At 42.2% G+C, this 23,644-nt stretch overlaps 2 protein-coding genes across 3 annotated transcripts in view; both read right to left on the bottom strand.

Moving 5' to 3' along the window:
* TMOD1 (tropomodulin 1) overlaps nucleotides 1-2,886 on the bottom strand; it is a 119,304-nt gene extending 116,418 nt beyond the window's left edge. For both annotated transcript variants that reach the window (XM_089652746.1, XM_089652747.1), the window contains exon 1: nucleotides 2,746-2,886. The gene's annotated coding sequence lies outside the window, so the exon portion shown is untranslated. The remainder of the gene's footprint in view (nucleotides 1-2,745) is intronic.
* A 16,935-nt stretch (nucleotides 2,887-19,821) lies between these two features.
* LOC149446269 (ATP-dependent DNA helicase PIF1-like) lies at nucleotides 19,822-20,730 on the bottom strand. The gene has a single exon (XM_089652744.1). The coding sequence runs from the start codon at nucleotides 20,728-20,730 to the stop codon at nucleotides 19,822-19,824; it is 909 nt and encodes a 302-aa protein (XP_089508870.1).
* Between the last annotated feature and the right edge of the window lie 2,914 nt (nucleotides 20,731-23,644).

The raw sequence follows: 23,644 nt of genomic DNA, 5'->3' as shown, positions 1-23,644 counted from the left end.
GAATGGAAGTAGGGAAGGAAAGAAAGGGAGGAAGGACAGGGAGGGAAGGAAGGAAGGAGAGAGAGAGAAGGAAAGAAAAGGAAGGAGAGGGAGGGAAGGGAAGGGAAGGAAGGAAAGTGGAAAGGAAGGAGAGGGAAGAAATGGAAGGAAAAGGAAGGAGGACGGGAAGGAAGGAAGGATGGGAGGGAAGGAAAGAAGGAAGAAAGGAAGGAGAGGAGGGAGGGAAAGGAAGGAAGGGGAGGGAGGGAAAAGGAAAGGAAGGAGAGGGAAAGGAAGGAAGAAAGGAAGGAGAGGGAAAGGAAGGAAGAAAGGAAGGAGAGGGAGAGAAGGAAGGAAGGAGAAAGGAAGGAAGAAAGGAAGGAAGGAAGGAGAGGGAAAGGAAAGAAGGAAGGAAGGAAGGAAGGAAGGAAGGAAGGAGAGGGAAAGGAAAGAAGGAAGGAAGGAAGGAAGAAGGAAGGAAGGAAGGAGAGGGAAAGGAAGGAAGAAAGGAAGGAGAGGGAAAGGAAGGAAGAAAGGAAGGAGAGGGAAGGAAGGAAGGAAGGAAGGAAGGAAGGAAGGAAGGAAGGAAGGAAGGAAGAAAAGGGAGGGAAGGAATGGATGAAGAAAGGAAGGAATGAAGGATGGAAGGAAGGAATGAAGGAAGGGAAGAAGGAAGGAAGGAAATGAAAGGAGGGGAGGGAGGAAAGAATGAAGGGAGGGTGTTCAACACTTCTTTTTCTGTCACTAAGGCCCAAATTATGATTTGCACACAGGCCCACTTCTTTCATAAGACACTCCTGGTTGTGTCATAAAGATGGCTGCCACGTGGCAGCCATCTTTAAACCTAGAAGTACCCAGCAGCTTCTACAGAAAGAAGCCAAGAACGTCCAGACAGGCTATGCTGCGGTAGATATTTAAGGTCCCCTCTACGCAGCTGAGCTGCAATACGTAGTTGGGGCTTGAGTGTGGGTGTGTGACTTGAGTGTGGGCAGGGACACAGGGGGCCTCATTATCTCCTATTGCCCGGGGGCCCCATGAGTTGTCAGTCCGCCCCTGTGTAAGACCTTTATCCCCCCCCAAAAAAAAAAACAGCTGTAACTGCTTTTAAAGTATTATCTGAAGTCTGACTTAAATTTTTTAGTGTATTTAAATTTGTTAATACATCGAACACTCTCCCCAGACTGACAATGTTGCTGTCCAAATATGCCCCCTGTACTCCTGTGGGGGCGCTCTCTCTTATTCAGGTGGTATGTTACTGGCTAGATTAGCAGTTTAAAACAGAGAGTTCTCCCTGCCCCTCTGAGCAGAGATGGGACTGTCAGTCACCAGCTCTCTGCTCTGCCCCCTCAGTGATCACTGGAGCGCTGGGCTGTGAAGGAGGCAGGAGTGGCTGATTCAGGCTCTCAAAGGATCACTGATGGGATGTGGGATGAAGTGGTGTCCTGATCGCAGAGAGGCTGAGCCAGGTGCTGGTCCAGGCTCCTGGGTGAATCCGGACCATATGGTCAGGATCTTTCCCCAGCTTGAACCGTCTGAGTGACATCAGCTGACAGTGGACTTTAGCCTGCTGTCAGCTTAAAACGAGTCACAGGAGTGCAGAACGAACTGCACTCCTGTGATCCACAGAAGTACCGCCAAACCAGCTTTGGCTGTACTTCTCCTTTAAAGTGCTCCCGCCCCCCGCACTTGCACGCAAAGGCGAATGCCCGTGTCGGTCCCTCATGCACACAAACAGTGATCATCCCACATGTGTGAAGTATTGCTGTGAATGTCAGACCATAGGCAGTAATTCTAGCATTAGACATCTGTAAATATAAAGTGGTAACCTGTAAGGGCTTTTAGGACCAGTTCACACTACAAAAACGCACTCTGTGTGGTGTGAACTGTAAGCAAAAACGTATCCAGAATTAATCTGCAGTTCTGGTGCAGTTATGATGCAGTTTGCATTTTCCAGTATGGTTCTGTGCAGAAAAATTGCAGCACGTTCTCCTTTTCTTTTCTGTACCGGACCACGACTGGAACTGACTGCACTAGTGTGAACCTGGGCCATTGGAATACATGGAAAACACTGTGCATGCAATTTTGATGCAGAAAAAAAGCGCACTGAACTACATCTGGTGTGAACTAGCCCTTAAAGCGTCGCCTATGGATAGCAAAATGTATGTGATTTGTTGTGCACAATTTTAAAGCATTACATGTTGGGTGTCTATTTACTCGCTGTAACATCATCTTTTATATTTAAAAAAAAAATTAGATAATGTATTTTGTTTTTTTTTCATTTTTCTATTTTTTTCCTAAAGATTGCGTTTTTGAAAAAGCACCACGTGACATAAAAAACTGTAAAACCCACCAATTTATTCTCTGCTTTAAAAATGATATAATGTTTGGGGGGTTCTAAGACATTTTCTAGCAAAAAATATAAATAAAAATATTGTTACATGTGAACAAAAAGTGCCAGAAAAGGCGTGCTCTTCAAGGGGATAACTGTGGGATCTGGTAATCAGCAGTTACAGGACAGCAGAGATGGCAGCAGGTTTGTGTAGTTAAGTGCAGAGCATCTCAGGCACTCCAAACTGAGATAAACATGCATTGTCCCGATCTCAGCGGATCACTGTCTTCTGCTATTTATAGACACAAGCCGCGCAGTCCCCCCTTTGGTGACAACTGAATATTTTGACCAGATATGGTCCTGGCTCAGCATGAAATCCACAAGGCAGTTTAAGGAAGACTGCATCAATGGTAAAGAAATAAAAGAGAGATCCTTACCCTGGCTGAAGAAGTGAAGGCTGGAGGGCAGAGGATGAGCACAGAGGCAGGATGAACTTGTCCTTGCGGAGAACTTGTGTGCAGCAGCTGCCCGGAGAACTATTGTAAGAAGAACTCGGCAGCTGAACTCTGCTTCAGGCATCTGCGGGCACCGCAGCTGTCACTCAACTGACGTCACTGGCTGGCCTCCGGTGCATTGTGCCTTATTAAAAAGGGATGGGACCGTGCGCTTCTACAGGGCGTACCACTAGGGGCGCCACACCAGAGGAAGACTATCAGAACGTCTGCTACAGCATCCCCAGGAATGTCCTTTGTACATACAATGCAGCTGTTCACAGTGCTACAAAGTTTCATTCTGTGAAGTCTGAAGAATAAGAAGAACCATGTATTTACTTTTTAGCACTCAATGTACTATTTTATTTATGTTTATTTTATTACTTTTTATTGTATTTAATCACTAACTGTCTGGAGCAATTTTGACATTTTCATGCACATGCTAAAATCAGTGTTTTTTTGGTGACATACTGAAAGGAATCACGGAATGGAATGCCCATAAACTTTACCAGGGCACTGGATTGCCCATAGAGAATAATGAAACAGAAAGGAATGCCAATAGAGCATAATGGAACAGAAAGGAATGCCCATAGAGAATAATGCAACAGAAGGGAATGCCCATAGACAATAATGGAACAGAAGGGAATGCCCATAGACAATAATGGAACAGAAGGGAATGCCCATAGACAATAATGGAACAGAAGGGAATGCCCATAGAGAATAATGCAACAGAAGGGAATGCCCATAGACAATAATGGAACAGAAGGGAATGCCCATAGAGAATAATGCAACAGAAGGGAATGCCCATAGACAATAATGCAACAGAAGGGAATGCCCATAGACAATAATGGAACAGAAGGGAATGCCCATAGAGAATAATGGAACAGAAGGGAATGCCCATAGAGCAGAGGTGGGCAACTGTAGCCCTCCAGCTGTTGGTGAAATACAAGTCCCACCATGCCTCTGCCGTTAGGAGTCATGCTTGTAACTGTCAGTTTTGCAATGCCTCATGGGACTTGTAGTTCTACAACAGCTGGAGGGCCACAGTTGCCCACACCTGCCATAGAGAATAATGGAACAGAAGGGAATGCCCAGAGAGAATAATGGAAAAGAAGGGAATGCCCATAGACAATAATGGAACAGAAGGGAATGCCCACAGACAATAATGGAACAGAAGGAAATTACCATAGAGAATAATGATACAGAAGGGAATGCCCACAGATAATAATGGAACAGAAGGGAATGCCCATAGAGAATAAAGAACAGAATGGAATGCCCACAGACAATAATGGAACAGAAGGGAATGCTCATAGAGAATAAAGAAACAGAAGAGAATGCCCACAGACAATAATGGAACTGAAGGGAATGCTTGAAAAAAACGGTCGCCCACTCACCAAATGCAAGGAGAAATTCCTCTGTGGCGAGTGGCGAGCAGCGAGCACAGATGAAGCATGGAGCGAGTGCCTCATTGTGAAGCCGAGTTCCGGTTTACAACTTCCGGTTTCTGGCTTCTTTGGCTCCGCTGAGAGGAGACACCCTCTCAGCAGCCACGGGGGACTCGGAGGGACTAGGAGTAAGTACTGTATACAACATGTCATATCACTATAATGGAGTACAGGGGAGCTGGGATATACATTACTCAGTAATGTATATCCCAGCTCCCCTGTACTCCATTATAGCGATGTGACATGTATACAGTAATGTGTATCCCAGCTCCCCTGTACTCCATTATAGCGATGTGACATGTACACAGTAATGTGTATCCCAGCTCCCCTGTACTCCATTATAGCGATGTGACATGTATACAGTAATGTATATCCCAGCTCCCCTGTACTCCATTATAGCGATATGACATGTATACAGTAATGTGTATCCCAGCTCCCCTGTACTCCATTATAGCGATGTGACATGTATACAGTAATGTATATCCCAGCTCCCCTGTACTCCATTATAGCGATGTGACATGTACACAGTAATGTATATCCCAGCTCCCCTGTACTCCATTATAGCGATGTGACATGTATACAGTAATGTATATCCCAGCTCCCCTGTACTCCATTATAGCGATGTGACATGTATACAGTAATGTATATCCCAGCTCCCCTGTACTCCATTATAGCGATGTGACATGTATACAGTAATGTATATCCCAGCTCCCCTGCACTCCATTATAGCGATGTGACATGTATACAGTAATGTATATCCCAGCTCCCCTGCACTCCATTATGGCGATGTGACATGTACACAGTAATGTGTATCCCATCTCCCCTGTACTCCATTATAGTGATATGACCTGTATACAGTAATGTATATCCCTCCTCCCCTGTACTCCATTATAGTGATATGACATGTACACAGTAATGTATACCCCCCCTCCCCTGTACTCCATTATAGTGATATGACATGTATACAGTAATGTATATCCCAGCTCCCTTGTACTCTATTATAGTGATGTGACATGTATATAGTATGTATATCCCAGCTCCCCTGTACTCCATTATAGCGATGTGACATGTATACAGTAATGTATATCCCAGCTCCCCTGTACTCCATTATAGCGATGTGACATGTACACAGTAATGTATGTCCCCCCTCCCCTGTACTCCATTATAGTGATGTGACATGTACACAGTAATGTATGTCCCAGCTCCCCTGTACTCCATTATAGTGATGTGACATGTATACAGTAATGTATATCCCAGCTCCCCTGTACTCCATTATAGTGATGTGACATGTACACAGTAATGTATGTCCCAGCTCCCCTGTACTCCATTATAGCGATGTGACATGTATACAGTAATGTATATCTCAGCTCCCCTGTACTCCATTATAGTGATGTGACATGTACACAGTAATGTATATCCCAGCTCCCCTGTACTCCATTATAGCGATGTGACATGTACACAGTAATGTATATCCCCCCTCCCCTGTACTCCATTATAGTGATGTGACATGTACACAGTATGTATATCACAGCTCCCCTGTACTCCATTATAGCGATGTGACATGTACACAGTATGTATATCCCAGCTCCCCTGTACTCCATTATAGTGATGTGACATGTATACAGTAATGTATATCCCAGCTCCCCTCTACTCCATTATAATGATGTGACATGTACACAGTAATGTATATCCCAGCTCCCCTGTACTCCATTATGGTGATGTGACATGTATACAGTAATGTATATCCCAGCTCCCCTGTACTCCATTATGGTGATATGACCTGTATACAGTAATGTATATCCCCCCTCCCCTGTACTCCATTATAGTGATATGACATGTATACAGTAATGTATATCCCAGCTCCCCTGTACTCCATTATGGTGATATGACATTTACACAGTAATGTATATCCCCCCTCCCCTGTACTCCATTATAGTGATATGACATGTATACAGTAATGTATATCCCAGCTCCCCTGTACTCCATTATAGTGATTTGACATGTACACAGTAATGTATATCCCAGCTCCCCTGTACTCCATTACAGTGATGTGACATGTATATAGTATGTATATCCCAGCTCCCCTGTACTCCATTATAGCGATGTGACATGTATACAGTAATGTATATCCCAGCTCCCCTGTACTCCATTATAGCGATGTGACATGTATACAGTAATGTATATCCCAGCTCCCCTGTACTCCATTATAGCAATGTGACATGTACACAGTAATGTGTATCCCAGCTCCCCTGTACTCCATTATAGCGATGTGACATGTATACAGTAATGTATATCCCAGCTCCCCTGTACTCCATTATAGCGATGTGACAGTATACAGTAATGTATATCCCAGCTCCCCTGCACTCCATTATAGCGATGTGACATGTATACAGTAATGTATATCCCAGCTCCCCTGCACTCCATTATAGCGATGTGACATGTATACAGTAATGTATATCCCAGCTCCCCTGCACTCCATTATAGCGATGTGACATGTATACAGTAATGTATATCCCAGCTCCCCTGCACTCCATTATAGCGATGTGACATGTACACAGTAATGTATATCCCAGCTCCCCTGCACTCTATTATAGTGATGTGCCATGTACACAGTAATGTATGTCTCCCCTCCCCTGCACTCCATTATAGTGATGTGACATGTACACAGTAATGTATGTCCCAGCTCCCCTGTACTCCATTATAGTGATGTGACATGTACACAGTAATGTATGTCCCATCTCCCCTGTACTCCATTATCGTGATGTGACATGTACACAGTAATGTATATCCCCCCTCCCCTGTACTCCATTATAGTGATGTGACATGTACACAGTATGTATATCCCAGCTCCCCTCTACTCCATTATAGTGATATGACATGTATACAGTAATGTATATCCCAGCTCCCCTGTACTCCATTATAGTGATATGACATGTACACAGTAATGTATATCCCAGCTCCCCTGTACTCCATTATAGTGATATGACATGTACACAGTAATGTATATCCCAGCTCCCCTGTACTCCATTATAGTGATATGACATGTACAGTTGTGACCAAAATTATTCAACCCCCACTGAAATTGAGTGTTTTGGCCAGTTTGACATTGCTTTTGATCATTCAGTCATCTTGCTTACATTTACATTAAAGAGGCACTTGTAGGTCAGACAAATATAACATAACAGTTATAATGAAATAACCACAAATGTCTTTTCTGTGCTCACAGCATTATCAGTTTTATTCAACCCCCAAGTGACATTCAATCTTAGTACTTAGTACAGCATCCTTTTACAGTTATAACAGCTTTTAAACGTGAAGCATAGCTTGACACAAGTGTCTTGCAGCGATCTACGGGTATCTTCGCCCATTCTTCATGGGCAAAGGCCTCCAGTTCAGTCACATTCTTAGGCTTGCGCACTGCAACTGCTTTCTTTAAGTCCCACCAGAGGTTCTCAATCGGATTTAAGTCTGGTGACTGCGATGGCCACTCCAAAATGTTCCAGCCTTTCCTCTGCAACCATGCTCTAGTGGACTTGGAGGTATGCTTGGGATCATTGTCCTGTTGAAAGGTCCAACGTCTCCCAAGCCTCAGGTGTGTGACGGACTGCATCACGTTTCCATCCAATATCTCCTGGTACTGAAGAGAATTCATGGTACCTTGCACACGCTGAAGCTTCCCTGTACCTGCAGAAGCAAAACAGCCCCAAAGCATGATTGACCCTCCACCATGCTTCACAGTAGGCAAGGTGTTCTTTTCATCATAGGCCTTGTTCTTCCTCCTCCAAACATAGCGTTGATCCATGGGCCCAAACAGTTCTAATTTTGTTTCATCAGTCCACAGAACACTATCCCACAACTTTTGTGGTTTGTCCACATGGCTTTTGGCATACTGCAGTCGACTCTTCTTATTCTTTGGAGACAGCAAGGGGGTACGCCTGGGAGTTCTGGCACGGAGGCCTTCATTACGCAGTGTGCGTCTTATTGTCTGGGCTGAAACTTCTGTACCCACATCTGACAAATCTTTTCTCAGTTCCTCAGCAGTCACACGGGGACTTCTCTCCACTCTACGCTTCAGGTAGCGCACAGCAGTCGAAGTCAGCATCTTCTTTCTGCCACGACCAGGTAGCGTTTCAACAGTGCCCTTTGCCTTGAATTTGCGAATGATGCTTCCTAAGGTGTCTCTTGGTATGTTTAACATCTTTGCAATCTTCTTATAGCCATTGCCCTTCCTGTGAAGAGAAATCACCTCTTCTCTTGTCTTCCTGGACCATTCTCTTGCCTTCACCATGTTTGTAACCACACCAGTAAATGTCTAGAAGGAGCTGAGTATCACAGTCATTTTAAAGCTGCCTAATTGGTGCTTATTATGCTTGATTGCTGCTCGGTGACATCCACAGGTGTTTTCAATACCTGATGGAAAGCACCTGTATGAACCTCTGTTCTTCAGAGTGGTAGTCTTTAAGGGGTTGAATAATTGTGGCAATGAAGAAACCACATAAGAACCATTTACTACTGTATTACATAAACAATTGATGTCATTTTAGTTGCATTTGGGTAGTTACAACGTCCTTGTAGGATTTGATTCTGAATACAATTCCAAATGTACACTATAGTCCCTAAACCCCTTTACAGCATTGGGGGTTGAATAATTTTGGTCACAACTGTATACAGTAATGTATATCCCAGCTCCCCTGTACTCCATTATAGCGATATGACATGTATACAGTATGTATATCCCAGCTCCCCTGTACTCTATTATAGTGATATGACATGTATACAGTAATGTATATCCCAGCTCCCCTGTACTCCATTATAGTGATATGACATGTATACAGTAATGTATATCCCAGCTCCCCTGTACTCCATTATAGCGATATGACATGTATACAGTATGTATATCCCAGCTCCCCTGTACTCTATTATAGTGATGACATGTATACAGTAATCATTAATGTAATGTATTATGGCTTCATATAGGGGTGCAAAATGTGAAATTATTTGCAGACAAATCTGTCACGTAGCAAATTAACCTTTCCCACAGGTGTTCCCCAAGTAGAGAAGAACATTGGAAGAGTTTAGATTAAAAAAAAAAGTAACTGACATGCTCTCAAAATTCAGTGGCAATGTTTAAATTTGGGATTAAGCATTAGAACCATTAGACATATCAAATAAATCCTTAGCAGACATGCTCTCCAAGTTCAGTGGTGATGTTAAAATATTAAGATTAAGTGGGATTATCTCTGTGAATGACAGAAAGAAATGCCCATAAAATATAATGGGAAACAAAATATAAACTAATTTGCAAGCAAATCTAATAGAAACAGCGATTTAACCTTCCCCACAGTATTCAAGTAAAGTAGCAGGTTGTAAGGTTGAAGTAATTTAGGGTTATAGCTGTTTTCTATGGAATGACAAAGGTGAATGACAGATAAAAATGCCCAAAGAGTATAATATGAAGCAAGATGTGACTTGATGTCAGAACCATTAGACCTATCAAACAAATCCTTGACCGACATACTCTCCAAATTCAGTGGTGATATTTAAAATTGAGATTAAGTGGAATTAGTATTATTTTCTAAGGAAAGACAAGGGTGAATTACCATAGAGTATAATGGGAAGCACAAAGTGATTTGGAGTCAAAACCATTAGGTTGTATGAACGTAAAAAAAATTAGCTGACATACTCTTTAAATTCAGTGGAGATTATTAAAATTGAGATTAAGTGGGATTATCATTGCTTTATTTGGAATGACAAGGATGAATGACAGAAGGGAATGCCCATAGACTATACTGGGAAGAAAAATATTAATTTATTTGCAGACAAATCTGTCACATAGCAAATTAACCTATCCCACAGGGGCTCCAAGTAGAGTAGCAGATTGTAAAATTGAGATTACCTTGGATTATAGCTGTTTTCTATGGAATGGCAAAGAATGGAATGCCCTTAAAGTATCATGGGAAGCAAGATGTTACTTGAAGTCAGAAGCATTAGACATGACAAATAAATCCTTAGTCGACATACTCTCAAAATTCAGTGGTAATGTTTAAAATTGAGATTAAGCAGGGTTATCATTGTTTTCTATGGATTGACAAAAGTGAGAATGCCCACAGAAAATAATAGGAAACAAAATATAAACTAATTTGCAGGCTAATCTGAGAAACGTAGCAATTTAACCTTTACTACAGGTGTTCCTCAAACAGAACAGCAGATTGTAAAATTTAAATTATTTGAGATTATATCTTCTATGGAAGGACAGATGAATGAAACAAAGATATGCCCATAGAGTATAATGGGAAGCAATACGTGATTTAAAGTCAAAACCACTAGACATACCTAATAATCCTTAGCCGACATAATCTTCAAATTCAGTAGTGATGTTCAAAATTGAGATTAAGTGGGATTATTATTCTTTTCCATGGAATGACAAGGTGAATGGCAGAAGGGAATTCCCATAGAATATAATGAGAAGAAAAATATTAATTTATTTGCAGACAAATCTGTGTCACGTAGCAAAATAACCTTTCCCACAGGTGTTCCCCAAGAAGATTGTAAGATTGAGATTACTTTAGATTAAAAAAGTTATCTGACATACTCTCAAAATTCAGTGGTAATGTTTAAAATTGAGATTAAGCAGGTTTATCATTGTTTTCCCTTTTTTTTTTTAACCACTTGCCTACAGGGCACTTATACCCCTTTCCTGCCTAGGCCAATTTTCATCTTTCAGCGCTGTCACACTTTGAATGCCAATTGCGCGGTCATGCAACATTTTACCCATATGAAATTTTTATAATTTTTTTGAGACAGATAGATCTTTATTTTGGTGGTATTTAATCACCTCTGGGTTTTTATTTTATGCTAAACAAACCAAAAACAACTGAAAATTTTGAAAAAAAACAATTTTTTTCTTAATTTCTGTTATAAAATTTTGTAAATAAGTGATGTTTCTCCTTCACTGATGTGCACTAACTAATGAGGCTCAGGGATGAGCACTAATAGGCTGCACTGATGGGCATTGATGGGGAGGCACTGGTAGGTGGCACTGATGGGCATTGACGGGCATCACTAATAGGCACTGAAAGGCAGCACTCATATATGGCTCTGTTAGGCGGCACTAACTGGCACTGATAGGCAGCACTGACTGTCACTGATATGCGGCACTGACTGGCACTGATAGGTGGCATTGATTGGCAGCACTGATAGGTGGCACTGAAAGGCAGCTCAGATGGGCACTGATATGTGGCATTGATGTGCACTGGTAGGCACTGATATGTGGCATTGATGGGCATTGGCAGGTGGCATTGATGGACACTGACAGGTGGCATTGATGGACACTGACAGGTGGCACTGATGGGGTTACACTGATCATCAGTGCCCTGATGATCAGGGTACATGTACATGTCCCTTCAGCGTGACAGCTCGTGAGGAGAGGAATGGCGTTAACTGGCATTTCCTTATTTACATGCGATCAGCTGTGATTGGACACAGCTTATCACATGACAGAGCCGACGTCTTTGGCTCTTTCCCAGGGACACAGCACAGCACCGATCGCCGCGCTGCACGCCCCCGGGGGCGCGCACGCGTAATTAGAGTGGGAGGATGTCATATGACGTCCTCTCAGAACAAGAGAACCAAGTTGCGCCCGTCATTACCTTATATGGTGGGCGGGAGGCAGTTAATGGTTGAACTGGATGGACTTTTGTCTTTTTTCAGCCAGACTAACTATGTAAAAAATAAAAAACTCATGGGTAGACAAATCTGAGAAACACAGTATTTTAACCTTCCCACAGGTGTTCCCCAAGCAGAGTAGCATATTCTAAGATTACCATTATTTGGGATTATAGCTGTTTTCTATAGAATGACAGATTAATGACACAAAGAAATTCCCATAGAGTATAATCGGAAATAAAATGTGTCCTGGAGTCGGAACCATTCAATGAACCAAGTAAATCCTTAGCAGACATACTCTCCAAATTCAGTGGTGTTTAAAATTTAGATTAAGTGGGATTATTATTGTTTTCTATGTAATGACAAGGGTGAATGACAGAAGGGAATGCCCATAGAATATAATAGGAAGAAAAATATAAACTCATTCGCAGGCAAATCTGAGAAACCCAGCATTTTAATGTGTCTCACAGGTGTTCCTTGTATAATAGCTGTTTTCTAGAGAATGACAAAGGAAAATGACAGAAAAAGGTATAATGAGAAGCAAGATGTGACTTGACATCAGAACCATTAGACTACTACAAGAGAACAATAATAATCCCAACCAATCTCAATATTAAATATCACCAATGAATTTGAAGAGTATGCCTGCTGAGGATTTATTTGGTTTATTGATTGGTTCTGACTCCGAGTCATGTCTTGCTTCCCATTGTACTCTATGGGCATTCTTTTGTGTCATTCATCTGTCATTCCGTAGAAAACAGCTACAGTATAATCCCAACGGAAAGGTTATTTTGCTACGTGACCAGGGGCAGACTAACAACTCATGGGGCCCCTGGGCAATAGGGGATAGTGGGCGCCTGTTTCCTCGCCCACACTCAAACCACACACAAAAAAGTCTACGAAAGGTACCAGGGGCATCTCTCGGGCCCCTTACTGACCCCGAGCCCTCGGGCAGTGCCTGAGTTTTTCGAATGGTCAGTCCACCCCTGTACGTGACACAGATTTGTCTGCAAGTAAATTCATTTTTTTCTTCCCATTCTATTCTGTAGGCATTCCCTTCTGTCATTCACCCTTGTCATTCCATAGAAAGTGGTGATAATCCAGTTAATCTCAATTTTAAGAATCACCACTGAGTTTGGAGAGTATGTCAGATAATGTTTTTTTTATAAACCTAATGGTTTTGACTCCAAGTCAAATCTTGCTTCCCATTTTACTCTAAACTAAGGGCATTCCCTTCAGTCATTCACCTTTGTCATTCAATAGAAAACACCTATATTTATTTATTTAGTTATTTATTTCAGGTACTTATATAGCACCGTCAATTTATGCAGCGCTTTACATATATATTGTACATTCTCATCAGTCCCTAACCCTCAAGGAGCATACAATCTAAAGTCCCTAACTCACATTCATACATATACAGGGACAATTTAGACAGGAGCCAATTAACCTACCAGCATGTCTTTGGAGTGTGGGAGGAAGCCAGAGTACCCAGAGGAAACCCATGCAGTCACAGGGAGAACATGCAAACTCCAGGCAGGTGGTGCTGGGGTTGGGATTCGAACCAGCAACCCTAGTACTGCCAGGCGGAAGTGCTAACCATTTAGCCACTGTGCTGCCCCATATTCTAAAGTAATCTCAATTTTACAATCTGCTACTCTATTTGGGGAACATCTATGGTATAGGTTATTTTGCTATGTTGCACAGATTTGGTGGCAAATAAATTAATGTTTTTCTTCTTATTATATTCAATGGTTATTTCCTTCTGACATTTACCCTTGTCATTCCATAGAAAACAATAATAATCCCGCTTAATCTCAATTTTAAACATCACCACTGAATTTGGAGAGTATATCTGCAAAGGATTTATTTGATATGTCTGATGGTTCTGACTTCAGATCACATCTTGCTTCCCATGCTATGGGTATTCCTTTGTACTATTAATCTGTCATTCCATAGAAACCAGCTTTAATCCTAAATAATTTAAATCTTACAGTTTGCTACTCTACTTAGTGAATACCTGTAGCAAAGATTAAATTGCTATGTTTATCAAATTTGTCTGCAAATAAATTCACATTTTGCTTCCCATTATATTCTATCGGCATTATATTCTATTGGCATTTAATTTTGTAATTCACCTCTGTCATTCCATAGAAAACAGCTATAATCCCAAAATATTTAAATATTACAATCTGCTGCTATACTTGGGGAACACCTGTGGAAAGGTAAATTGCTATGTTTCTCAGTTAGTTTTGCCTACAAATAAATGTATATTTTTCCCATTTTATTATATTGGTATTCTCTTCTGTCATTTATCTTTTTCATTCCATAGAAAACCATGATAATCCTACTTAATCCCAATTTTAAACATCACCATTGAATTTGGAGAGTATGTTTGTTAAGGATTTATTTGATATATCTAATGGTTCTGACTCCAGGTCACTTTTTGCTTCCAATTACACTCTGGGCATTTCTCTGTGTCATTCATCTATCATTCCATAGAGAGCAACTATAATCTCAAGTAACTGCAATTTTACAACATGCTACTCTGCTTGAGGAACACCTGTGGAAAAATGTATATTGCTATGTTTCTCAGATTTGCCAACAAAAAAATTATTTTTATTCCCATTATTTTATATGGGCATTCACCTCAGCCATTCATCCATAGAAAAAAACAATAATCCTGCTTAATCTCAATTTTAAACATCACCAGTGAATTTGAGAGTATGTCTGCTAAAGATTTATTTGGTATGTCTAATGGTTCTGACTCCAGGTCACTTTTTGCTTCCCATTATACTCCATGGGCATTTTTTATGTCAGTCACCTGTCATTCCATAGAAAACTATAGAAAGCTGTAATCCCAAATAATTGTAATTTTGCTATGCTACTCTACTTGGGGAACACCTGTGGGAAAGGTTAAATTGCTGTGTTCATTGGATTTGCCTGCAAATTAGTTTATATTTTGCTTCCCATTATATTCTATGGGCCCTCCCTTCTGTCATACACTTTCATCATTCCACAGAAAACAATGATATTCCAACTTAATCTCAATTTTAAACATCACCACTGAACTTGCAGAGTATGCCTGTTGAGGATTTATTTGTTATGTCTAATGGTTCTGATGTCAAGTCACATCTTGCTTCCTATTATACATTAGCACCATTCCATTTTGTCATTCACCTTTGTCATTCCATAGAAAACAGCTATAATCTAAGGCAATCTCAATTTTACAATCTGATACTCTAGTTGGGGAACTTCTGTGGGAAAGTTTAAATTGCTATATGACACAGACTTGTTTGCAAATAAATTCATATTTTGTTTCCCATTATACTGTATGGGCATTCCCTTCTTTCATTCACCCTTGTAATTTCATAGACATCAATGATAATCCTGCTTAATCTTAATTTAAACATCCCCACTGAGTTTGGGGAGTATGTTTGCTAAGAAATTATTTGGTATGTTGGTTCTGACTCCAGATCACATCTTGCTTCCCATTATACTCTATGGGTATTCCTTTGTGTCATTCATCCATCATTCCATAGAAAACAGCTATAATCCCAAATAATTTCAATCTTACAATCTGCTACTCTATTTGGAAAACAGCTGTGAGAAAGGTTAAATAGTTGTATCTAGGGGAGAGGGGCCTGAGGTGGAGTGTGACGGGAGCTCCAGGCACCCTGCCGATGGAAGGCATGAATGTAGCCTAGGTCCCGTATGGACTAAGATCATTGGACCATTACCGAAGGCTTCTGACTTGTGTGGTGGTGGGCATCTGCGGCTTCCGGCGCGGTTCCTTCCGGATATGCGGACCCGCGGTGGTGGCTGGAGACCCTGGCTGGAGGGCTGAGTCATCAGGTGGTCAGTCCTGGAGCCGAGCCAGAGACCGGAGTTGAGCTGGTGGAGTGCCAGCAGGCAGGAGGACGGCGGCAGAAGGAGGAGAGCGGTAGAACCTTGAGACCCTGTAGGACTGGAGCAGGAAGCGGCAGGGTTTGAGAAGAGTGCCAGGATGCCCAGGTGATCACTTCACGTGACAGCACCCGGAAGCTTGGGAGAGTGGTGGGGTTCTGTGGACAAGGAGGGGAGCTGGCACCGGAGGAGAGTCCCCCCCCCCCACTCCAAGGCAGCACCTTTAGGAGATTGAAGGACTCAGAGAACACCCTGAAAATCACCCATAGAGACCTGCAAATCAACGTCCCCCCCCAGGAACTATGGTGAAGGTGGACCTGGTGAGGACAGGAGAGCACATTGAGATGGATGTTGCTGTACACAGGGCACAGTGAGTTCGCGGCAGGACATTTAAAATTTCTGTCAATATTGAAAGTCTCAGTCTTAAAATATTGAATACCTAAGCAGTGGGGAGGTTGGGGGGGGGGGTTGGAAAACGTTACATATTGGGTGTTTTCAGATAGGGGTGGATCTGTTAAATCTTTCCCTGCTCCAAAGTAACATAACAGGGATCACAAAAGTCTACAGAAGAACATTAAAAAAGAACCCACCTAGCGACAACTACCATACCTGTACAGTAATAGAAAAGGAGCGGGAGAGTTGACAGGTATGAAGGGAAGATCAGCTAAAGGAGGGGAATCAAAACCCCCCAATCAAATGCAAACACCAGTACAATTAGAAAATATATGCCCTTACAGGAGAAAAGCCCAGAGAAACAAACTTTGGAAAAACAACAAGAGGGACTTAGAAAGTATGATGGAGATCAATCCAGTATGTTATATGGGACCCGGGAAGGGAGCCAGATTAATGAATCAATACGCGGGGACAGTGTAATGGAACAAAGTATCATGGAACAACAGGGAGCCATGTCACAAATACGTACAAAAAATGAGATGGTGGAAATGTTTGCAAAACTGGAGATGTTCATGAAAAATGAGATGGCGGTATTACGCAACGATTTGGGCTGAATATTAACTTGAGTGGAAGAAGTGGAGGGGAAATTGGAGACACACGCCCAAACGATTAATAAATTAGAAACACAGGTGTAGGAGATGCGAAGAGAACAGAGAAAGCTCTCATTCAAACTGGAAGACCAAGAGAATAGTGACAGAAGAAATAATATAAGGATACGGGGTCTACCAGAAGAAGCGCAAGGAAAGGATTTATATGATAAAATAAAGAGAGTGTTTAATCCAATAATGGGAAGATCAGTGATAGAACACCTGAAAATTGAGAGAATTCATAGGATTAGATGACCACAAGAAGTACAGCTAGAACATCCCAGAGATGTGATAGTCCGATTTCATCATTATGAAGACAAAGAAAGAGTATGAAAAAGTTTGTGTGATACCACCGAAATAAAATATAAGGAAACAAAGCTGCAAATCTTTGCTGATATTGCATTTGAGACACTAGCTAGAAGAGGATCAGATGAGGGAGAAAAAAGTTCGATATACCTGGGGATTTCCAGCATGTCTGATTGGGTGGAAAGACGGGAGATCAGCAAGACTAAGATTCCCAGAAGACTTTAGTGACTTTTGCGAAAAATTATACTTACAGAAAATGGACCTAGAGAGGTGGCCAGAGGGGTCTAAAGAGAGCGTAATGCTGGGGACAGAAAAATGGCATTGGGTATCTAGGAAGTGAAAGTAGGCAGATGTGGGGTGGGGGGGTGGAAGAGAGGCCAGGTGGAGCAGAGGGGGAGAATTCCTCAGTCTGTCCTGGGACCCGGATACTTTGGGAATTTGTTTTTTACTTTTTTGGTTCTCTCTCCCTCCCGCTCCCCTCCTCATCCTAATTCTACTGCGCTATCACCCTCGGTTCTTCCTTCCCTTGTAGAGAGAGTGGGGGGAGGGGGCAGAGGGTTAGCGGGAATCTGGGACCGGCGGGGCGCCTGGAGGCCAAACATGCTGCTAAACTCCAAATTGACCTATGTTATGAGCTGGGGTTTGGAGTGAGCGTTCGTGTTCTCACCCCAAAATATGAGTCACTAGTGGAAACAAACCACGGCAGATTTCAGGGCAAAATGTGGGCAATGGGGGTTTTAGGAATAAGATAGTTAAAATGAAGGGAGGGTGGGAAATAGGGGGGGTGAACAGAGGGGGGGGGGGTTGTTTCAGTAAGGGGGGAAGAATGTCCATGTCCTAAGTTGTCTATACCTTAGTGACTTTGATTGGAAATTTGGAGGGGAAGTTAAATAACATTAAAAATGAGCCTGATTAAGTTCATAACTTATAACGTGACAGGATTAAACTCCCTGACTAAAACAAATAAGATACCTAGGGAAATTCATCAATACTCCATAGATGTAGTGTTTTGTCAAGAGACACACGTAACCCACGACACAAATATTAAGTTATATTCAAAGTATTATCCAACTTGGTATTATGCTGACTCCCCATTAAAAAGAGCCAAAGGAGTAGCAATCGAGTTCTCAAATAATGTAAGTTTCACCTGGAGGAGAGACTGGTGGATCCAGAGGCTCGGTTTCTATTCCTGAAGGGAAAACTACAACTACAAGGATCTGAATGTACACTAGTTAATATTTATTTTTTAATTTTTTAATTTTTTTAATTTTTTAATTTTTTTTTTTGGAGGGAAAGTGGCAGCAATATATATAATACTTATATAATAATTACCTGCATCGGGCATGATATAGTGACTTTTTGGCAACAATTTAAGGTGGTCACTTATAGAATAGTTAATATTTATTGCCCAAATAAAAATAGGGCGTCTTAAGAAACTTTACTGCATTTAAAAGGGGTAGTCTGGTTGTGGCAGGAGATTTTAACCTATGTTTGGATCCACAGATGGATGCATCATCAGGTACGCAGAGAAAGGGTGGTAGGAAATTAAAATTGCTGAGGACGACGCTATACCAATATCAACTAGAAAAGCTACAATTTCTGGGGAAATTGTGTGAAGTGTTCTTGCCACCACCAGTAGTCTACAACTGGAGTGTGCGGAATAACTGGGTGGAGTGGCTTGAGTAACTGTTGTGTGGTTGGAGTGAGATAGAGTGAGAAATGCATTTCAACTTTTAATTATTTATATAGCACATTTAATTGCAATGTTGTTGCCCAAAGTGCTTCACAGTTACATTAAAACATACATTTATAAAAACATTAGCAGCATTATCAAGCCTAGCAGATGAAGATATGACCACATGCATTTGGGGGGTCTCAGCATCTTGACATAGAATGGAGGTGAAGGTGTGCTATCTGTTTGATGATAATCAGTATTCACAATCACTGTTTCCAGGCAAAGCTCATGCCCTGTTTATGCAGGCTCTAAGCGTGTTCACAAACACTGCTCAAAACACAATACACAGGATCATTATAGCTGTAATAACTGTGCAGTACTCCTGACTGGAGACAGTGCTGCACCCTGGAGATGTAAATGTGATCCAACAGTGTGTTTTTTTCTGTGGTGGCTGCCCAGACCAGTTGGGTATATCCTCTTGAGTGAAGAAGGTCAGATATTGGCTTCTTTGCTCTGGACAGAAAATCTTCATTGAAATCTCCACAGAGTATTATAGGTTGGCAATCCATTCTTTCCAAAGATTCCAAGAGGCCCAGCAGGTTAGTAAGGAATTGGCCAATACTGTAATCCTGTGGCCTGTAAACAACGGTGATCAAAGCTTGTACAGGGGACTCCAGTTTGACAACCAAGAACTCCAAGTCAGTCACATTGTGATGATACTGCTTTTCAAAGGCCTTAAAATGGTTTCTGACATACAAGGCGACACCTCCGCCACTTTTCTTGCAATGTCAGGAACGTTCGTGTACGAGAGGTGTCTGTTGTATTTGAACAGGTTGTAGCCCTCCAGCTGGAGACTTTTAGCAACAGAAGAGCCTGAGAGATGAGATCCAGTGAAACATAAAACATCTCCAAGTATCAACTCGTGGTGAGATTTGATATCTTCAATGTGAGCTGGTAATCCTTCCGTGTTGTAATGGATAATTGTTCATGTTTGCTGTTTGTCTGTTGTCTGTAGAAACTTTAAGAGGGGCATAACACTTTCCAGTGATGCATTCTTCATTGAGTCCATGGAGGCTGTGATTTTAGGATCAGCAAAGATCTTCTTCTCATCAAAGTCGGTTATGTGCAGTCCTTGCAGTGTAGTCGGTTTACTCAGTGCAACATAGGCCATTCCCGGTTGGAAGACAGATTTCAATGAGACCACTGCCGACTGTATCGACATCCCCTGACACTTATGAATTATACATGCAAAAGCCAACTTCAGGGGGAACTGCCTGCGAACAACTCCTTTCTGTCTCAGGTTTTCCTCTACCCTTTCTAAGTACACCAAGTTGTCAGCATCACCAGACGACTTGTTACGGTATCTCTGTCCTGCATTTGGATTGTCCAGCACAAGCCCAAGCTTGTTTACCGTAGTAGCACCATTCTCAGTCTGGATGATTATTCTTGCAATCTTGCCAAATGTCCCGTTAACAAGCCCGTCTTCAACATCAATGTTTCTTGTGATCATGATACGGGCACCTTCAGCTGCTTGCAGTGTGTCAATCAGATTGTCTTTGTGTCCTTTGAAAGGTTGGTGTTGCCTCTGCATCACTCCTGTTTTAGGGTCTTTTTTGTAATCGTCGGCATCTATGTTGGTGACGTTTGAATGGAGAACAGACACAGTTGCGGCATTATGTTTGTGAACCTCTTTGTTGGTGGCAAAGATTTGCAGCAAGTCATTAGGGCAGTGGGTGGGATCTGTCAAAGCCTGAGCAAGCAGAGCTTTGTCATCATTACTTAAGGTGCCAGTCTTCTGCTTCACTCTGATTCTATTCAAAAGCTCAGCAAATGAAATGTCATCCTTCTGTCGCATGATCTCTGTCAGCGTGAAAGTAGTCTTTCCAGACGTCATTGGTATTTTCCTCAAACACGCAGAGTGGCTTACTTTTTCCCAGCGGGGGGACCTGGTAAAAGTCTCCTGCTGCTAGTACTGACATACCACCAAAAGGTTTCTTACTGCCTTTGATTTGCTGTAATCTCCAGTTGATGTAAGCAAACAGGGGCTTTGAAATCATTGACACCTCATCAATAACAATGATCTCCGCATTTGACAGCTGTGCCCTCACTTCATCTATGAGATTTCCAAGTCCTTGGTAGGGTGGCTTCAAGCTTCTTGGCAACTTCAGCAGAGAATGCAAAGTGTTTCCTGCAATGTTGAAAGCTGCTGTTCCTGTAAATGCAGTTAGTAAAACGCTGGGCATGGATATGTCTGTTTCCTCACGTAGTCTGGTAAGTTTACTGAGTATCTTTGTCGCCAGCATAGATGCACTTTATCAGGTGTGACTTGCCTGTACCTGCGTCACCAGTGACAAAGTAATAGAATGGGTCATTATTTAGGTCGCGCACATAGTTAGTGCACCAGTCACAAACTGAGTAGAATGTCTGAGCTTGTGTCCGGTAAAGGTTTCTGCACATTTTCCAAAGGAAATCAGGGCACATTTGTGGGGCCTTCACAGTAAGCGCAATTCCACCTGTTTGTTTGTGATGTGTATACTCCGGAACATCATCTTGTTCATTCTCATGAAGTGGCTCCCCTTCTTTGTGTTCCTCTATACATTCCAACGTATCCAACTTTGCTTCTGGGGCAAAGGTGTTCCAAGCATCTTCAACAGGGCCGTTTTTTACAAAGTCATCCAAGACTTGTTCCACAATTTTGTTGTGTTGTTTGAACTTCTTTTGGTTGCTGGTAACAATTGCAGACACTGCTCGGATTGCTTCTTCTCCTGGTAGGCTCACACAGGCGCCTTTGTAAAAATGCTGGTGTGTTGGGAACCTTACAGTTTTCAGTGATGACTCTGAACGGTGAGGGAGGTAGAGTTTAAGCAGTCTGCTGTATTAGTTCTCGGGGTCCTTCTTCTCTGAGAAGCGTGCGTACCTGATTATTGAAGGATTCCCTCTCGTGCGTTTTGAATCATTCCCATTTCATTCAATAGGCTGACACGCTTGTTGTCTTCCTTTTGCTTGCCATCTTCCTTTTGCTTGCCATAGACAACCCTGTAATGGGATGCAAAGTCTGCCAGACACATGGACTCAAACTCTGGTGTTTCGGGTCTGGCTCTGTATTTGTCGACAAAACTCGTCATCCACACATTAAGAGAATCGGCTGGTTTGTTCTGCAACGCACTGAGTGGGAGACTCATTTTCAGTGCGTTGTCACCAGTTGGCAGAAAAACAACCTCATGTGAGCAAGACTTAATTTTCAAGCTGCACGTACGGGCCACAGACTCCTGGGCACTGACCTCTCTGTGTTTTGAATAAGCCTGAAGAACTTCTTTCATTTCTTCTCGTTCTGTCTCTGTTTCTGGGCTCATTTCTTTGACTATTGTTTTGAGATAGTCACTCAGCTCGCGTTCTGGCTTGGATATGTAGGACAACATGTACATGATGTAACCATACTCATCAAGAATGTACTGGATGTCCATATTGGCGTTCCAGGCCATCAGCAAATGAGGATTGTAGATGTTTACCCAGCAGTCCTTGATATCACACTTCCTTAGAATCACGCTTGAGGAGGTCAATGCCTCAAAGTACGAGTTGTACTGATTCAAAGTCATATCACACTGTGCCAGTAGCTGTGACATGTCTTCAAGCTGCACTTTTGGGTAATTAAGCAAATCCCAGACTGGTTTCAGTTTGTTTTTGGCTGCTTGTGGTTTCATTGCAACGATCTCCTTGTTCTTCTGGCATTGGATACGTTATCCTCGTTTTTCTAACAGGTGGCTTTGGAAATCCAAATCTGCATTCTCTGTTACCTTTCTTGCACTATTTTGAATGAGATCTGCTGTGCATTTGAAGTTCTGTTACAAATCTGTGAAGTAAGGCCTGTTTGGCTTCATCAGGCAGCTAGCATGAGATGTTATGATCTATAAAAGCACACACCTTGTCATCACTGTCTTGTCCAAATATAGGAGCTCCTGCTAACCAACAGAGACAATGTATATGAGGGCTCCCTCTCGCCTGAAATTCAACCCGGTAAAAGTAGTCGATAACTTCACCAATTGGCTGTGCAGGACCCAACAGCAGCTTTCGCATCAGAGCATCAACCCATTTGTCAAACATGCGCATGGTGGTCACACTTTTCAGCCCAGTCTAGCTCTGCAAAATCCACCTTTTGACCTTGTTGCACCTTTATTGCCGTTATTACCTCTGGCCATCTGAATTCTGCAGCAGAGAAGGTAAGAAAAAAAGTTGGCTTACCCAATTGTCTGACCATGGATAGCAAATTCTTCAGATTTTTATCCCAGTAAGCTGGACTCCCTCTCAGTGGTTGCATGAACCTTGTGGCATCTCAGTTTCGCACCAACCTTTCAACCTCACGCTTGTCCTGTAGCAACTTGTTGGATATTTTCCGTCCATCCCCGGTATTTGGTTTTCCTTTTCTTAACTGGATGGACATGCTGCTTTTGGCCATGTGTGTCTCTGTAACAAACGCAAGTGTATGATCCAAACGCACACGTTTCTGCGTTAAAAATGGCTGTGTATAAGTGGGTGCTGCAACCGAACAAAATCAGCAAGGAAAAAATGTCACCAGCACACCGAGGATCACCAATATGGGTCCAAAGGTTTTAATAAACCATCACATAGTTACAGCAAGGCAACGTTTCGGAGTCTCACAGGACCCCTTCATCGTCACATGCCTGATGAAGGGGTCCTGTGAGACTCCGAAACGTTGCCTTCCTCTCTGTAACAAACTGCGCAAAGAAGAGGTAGCTTGTGTCTCTTGCAAAACGAGTATCAACACAAAAAAGCCTTGCATTGAAATACAT

This window comes from Staurois parvus, unplaced genomic scaffold, assembly GCF_062004578.1.
Source record: "Staurois parvus isolate SC_StPar_1 unplaced genomic scaffold, SC_StPar_1.0 ptg000692l, whole genome shotgun sequence".
Lineage (NCBI taxonomy): Eukaryota > Metazoa > Chordata > Amphibia > Anura > Ranidae > Staurois > Staurois parvus.
The sequence above is the reverse complement of the archived record's forward strand: the minus strand, read 5'-3'. Positions and strand labels throughout refer to the sequence as shown.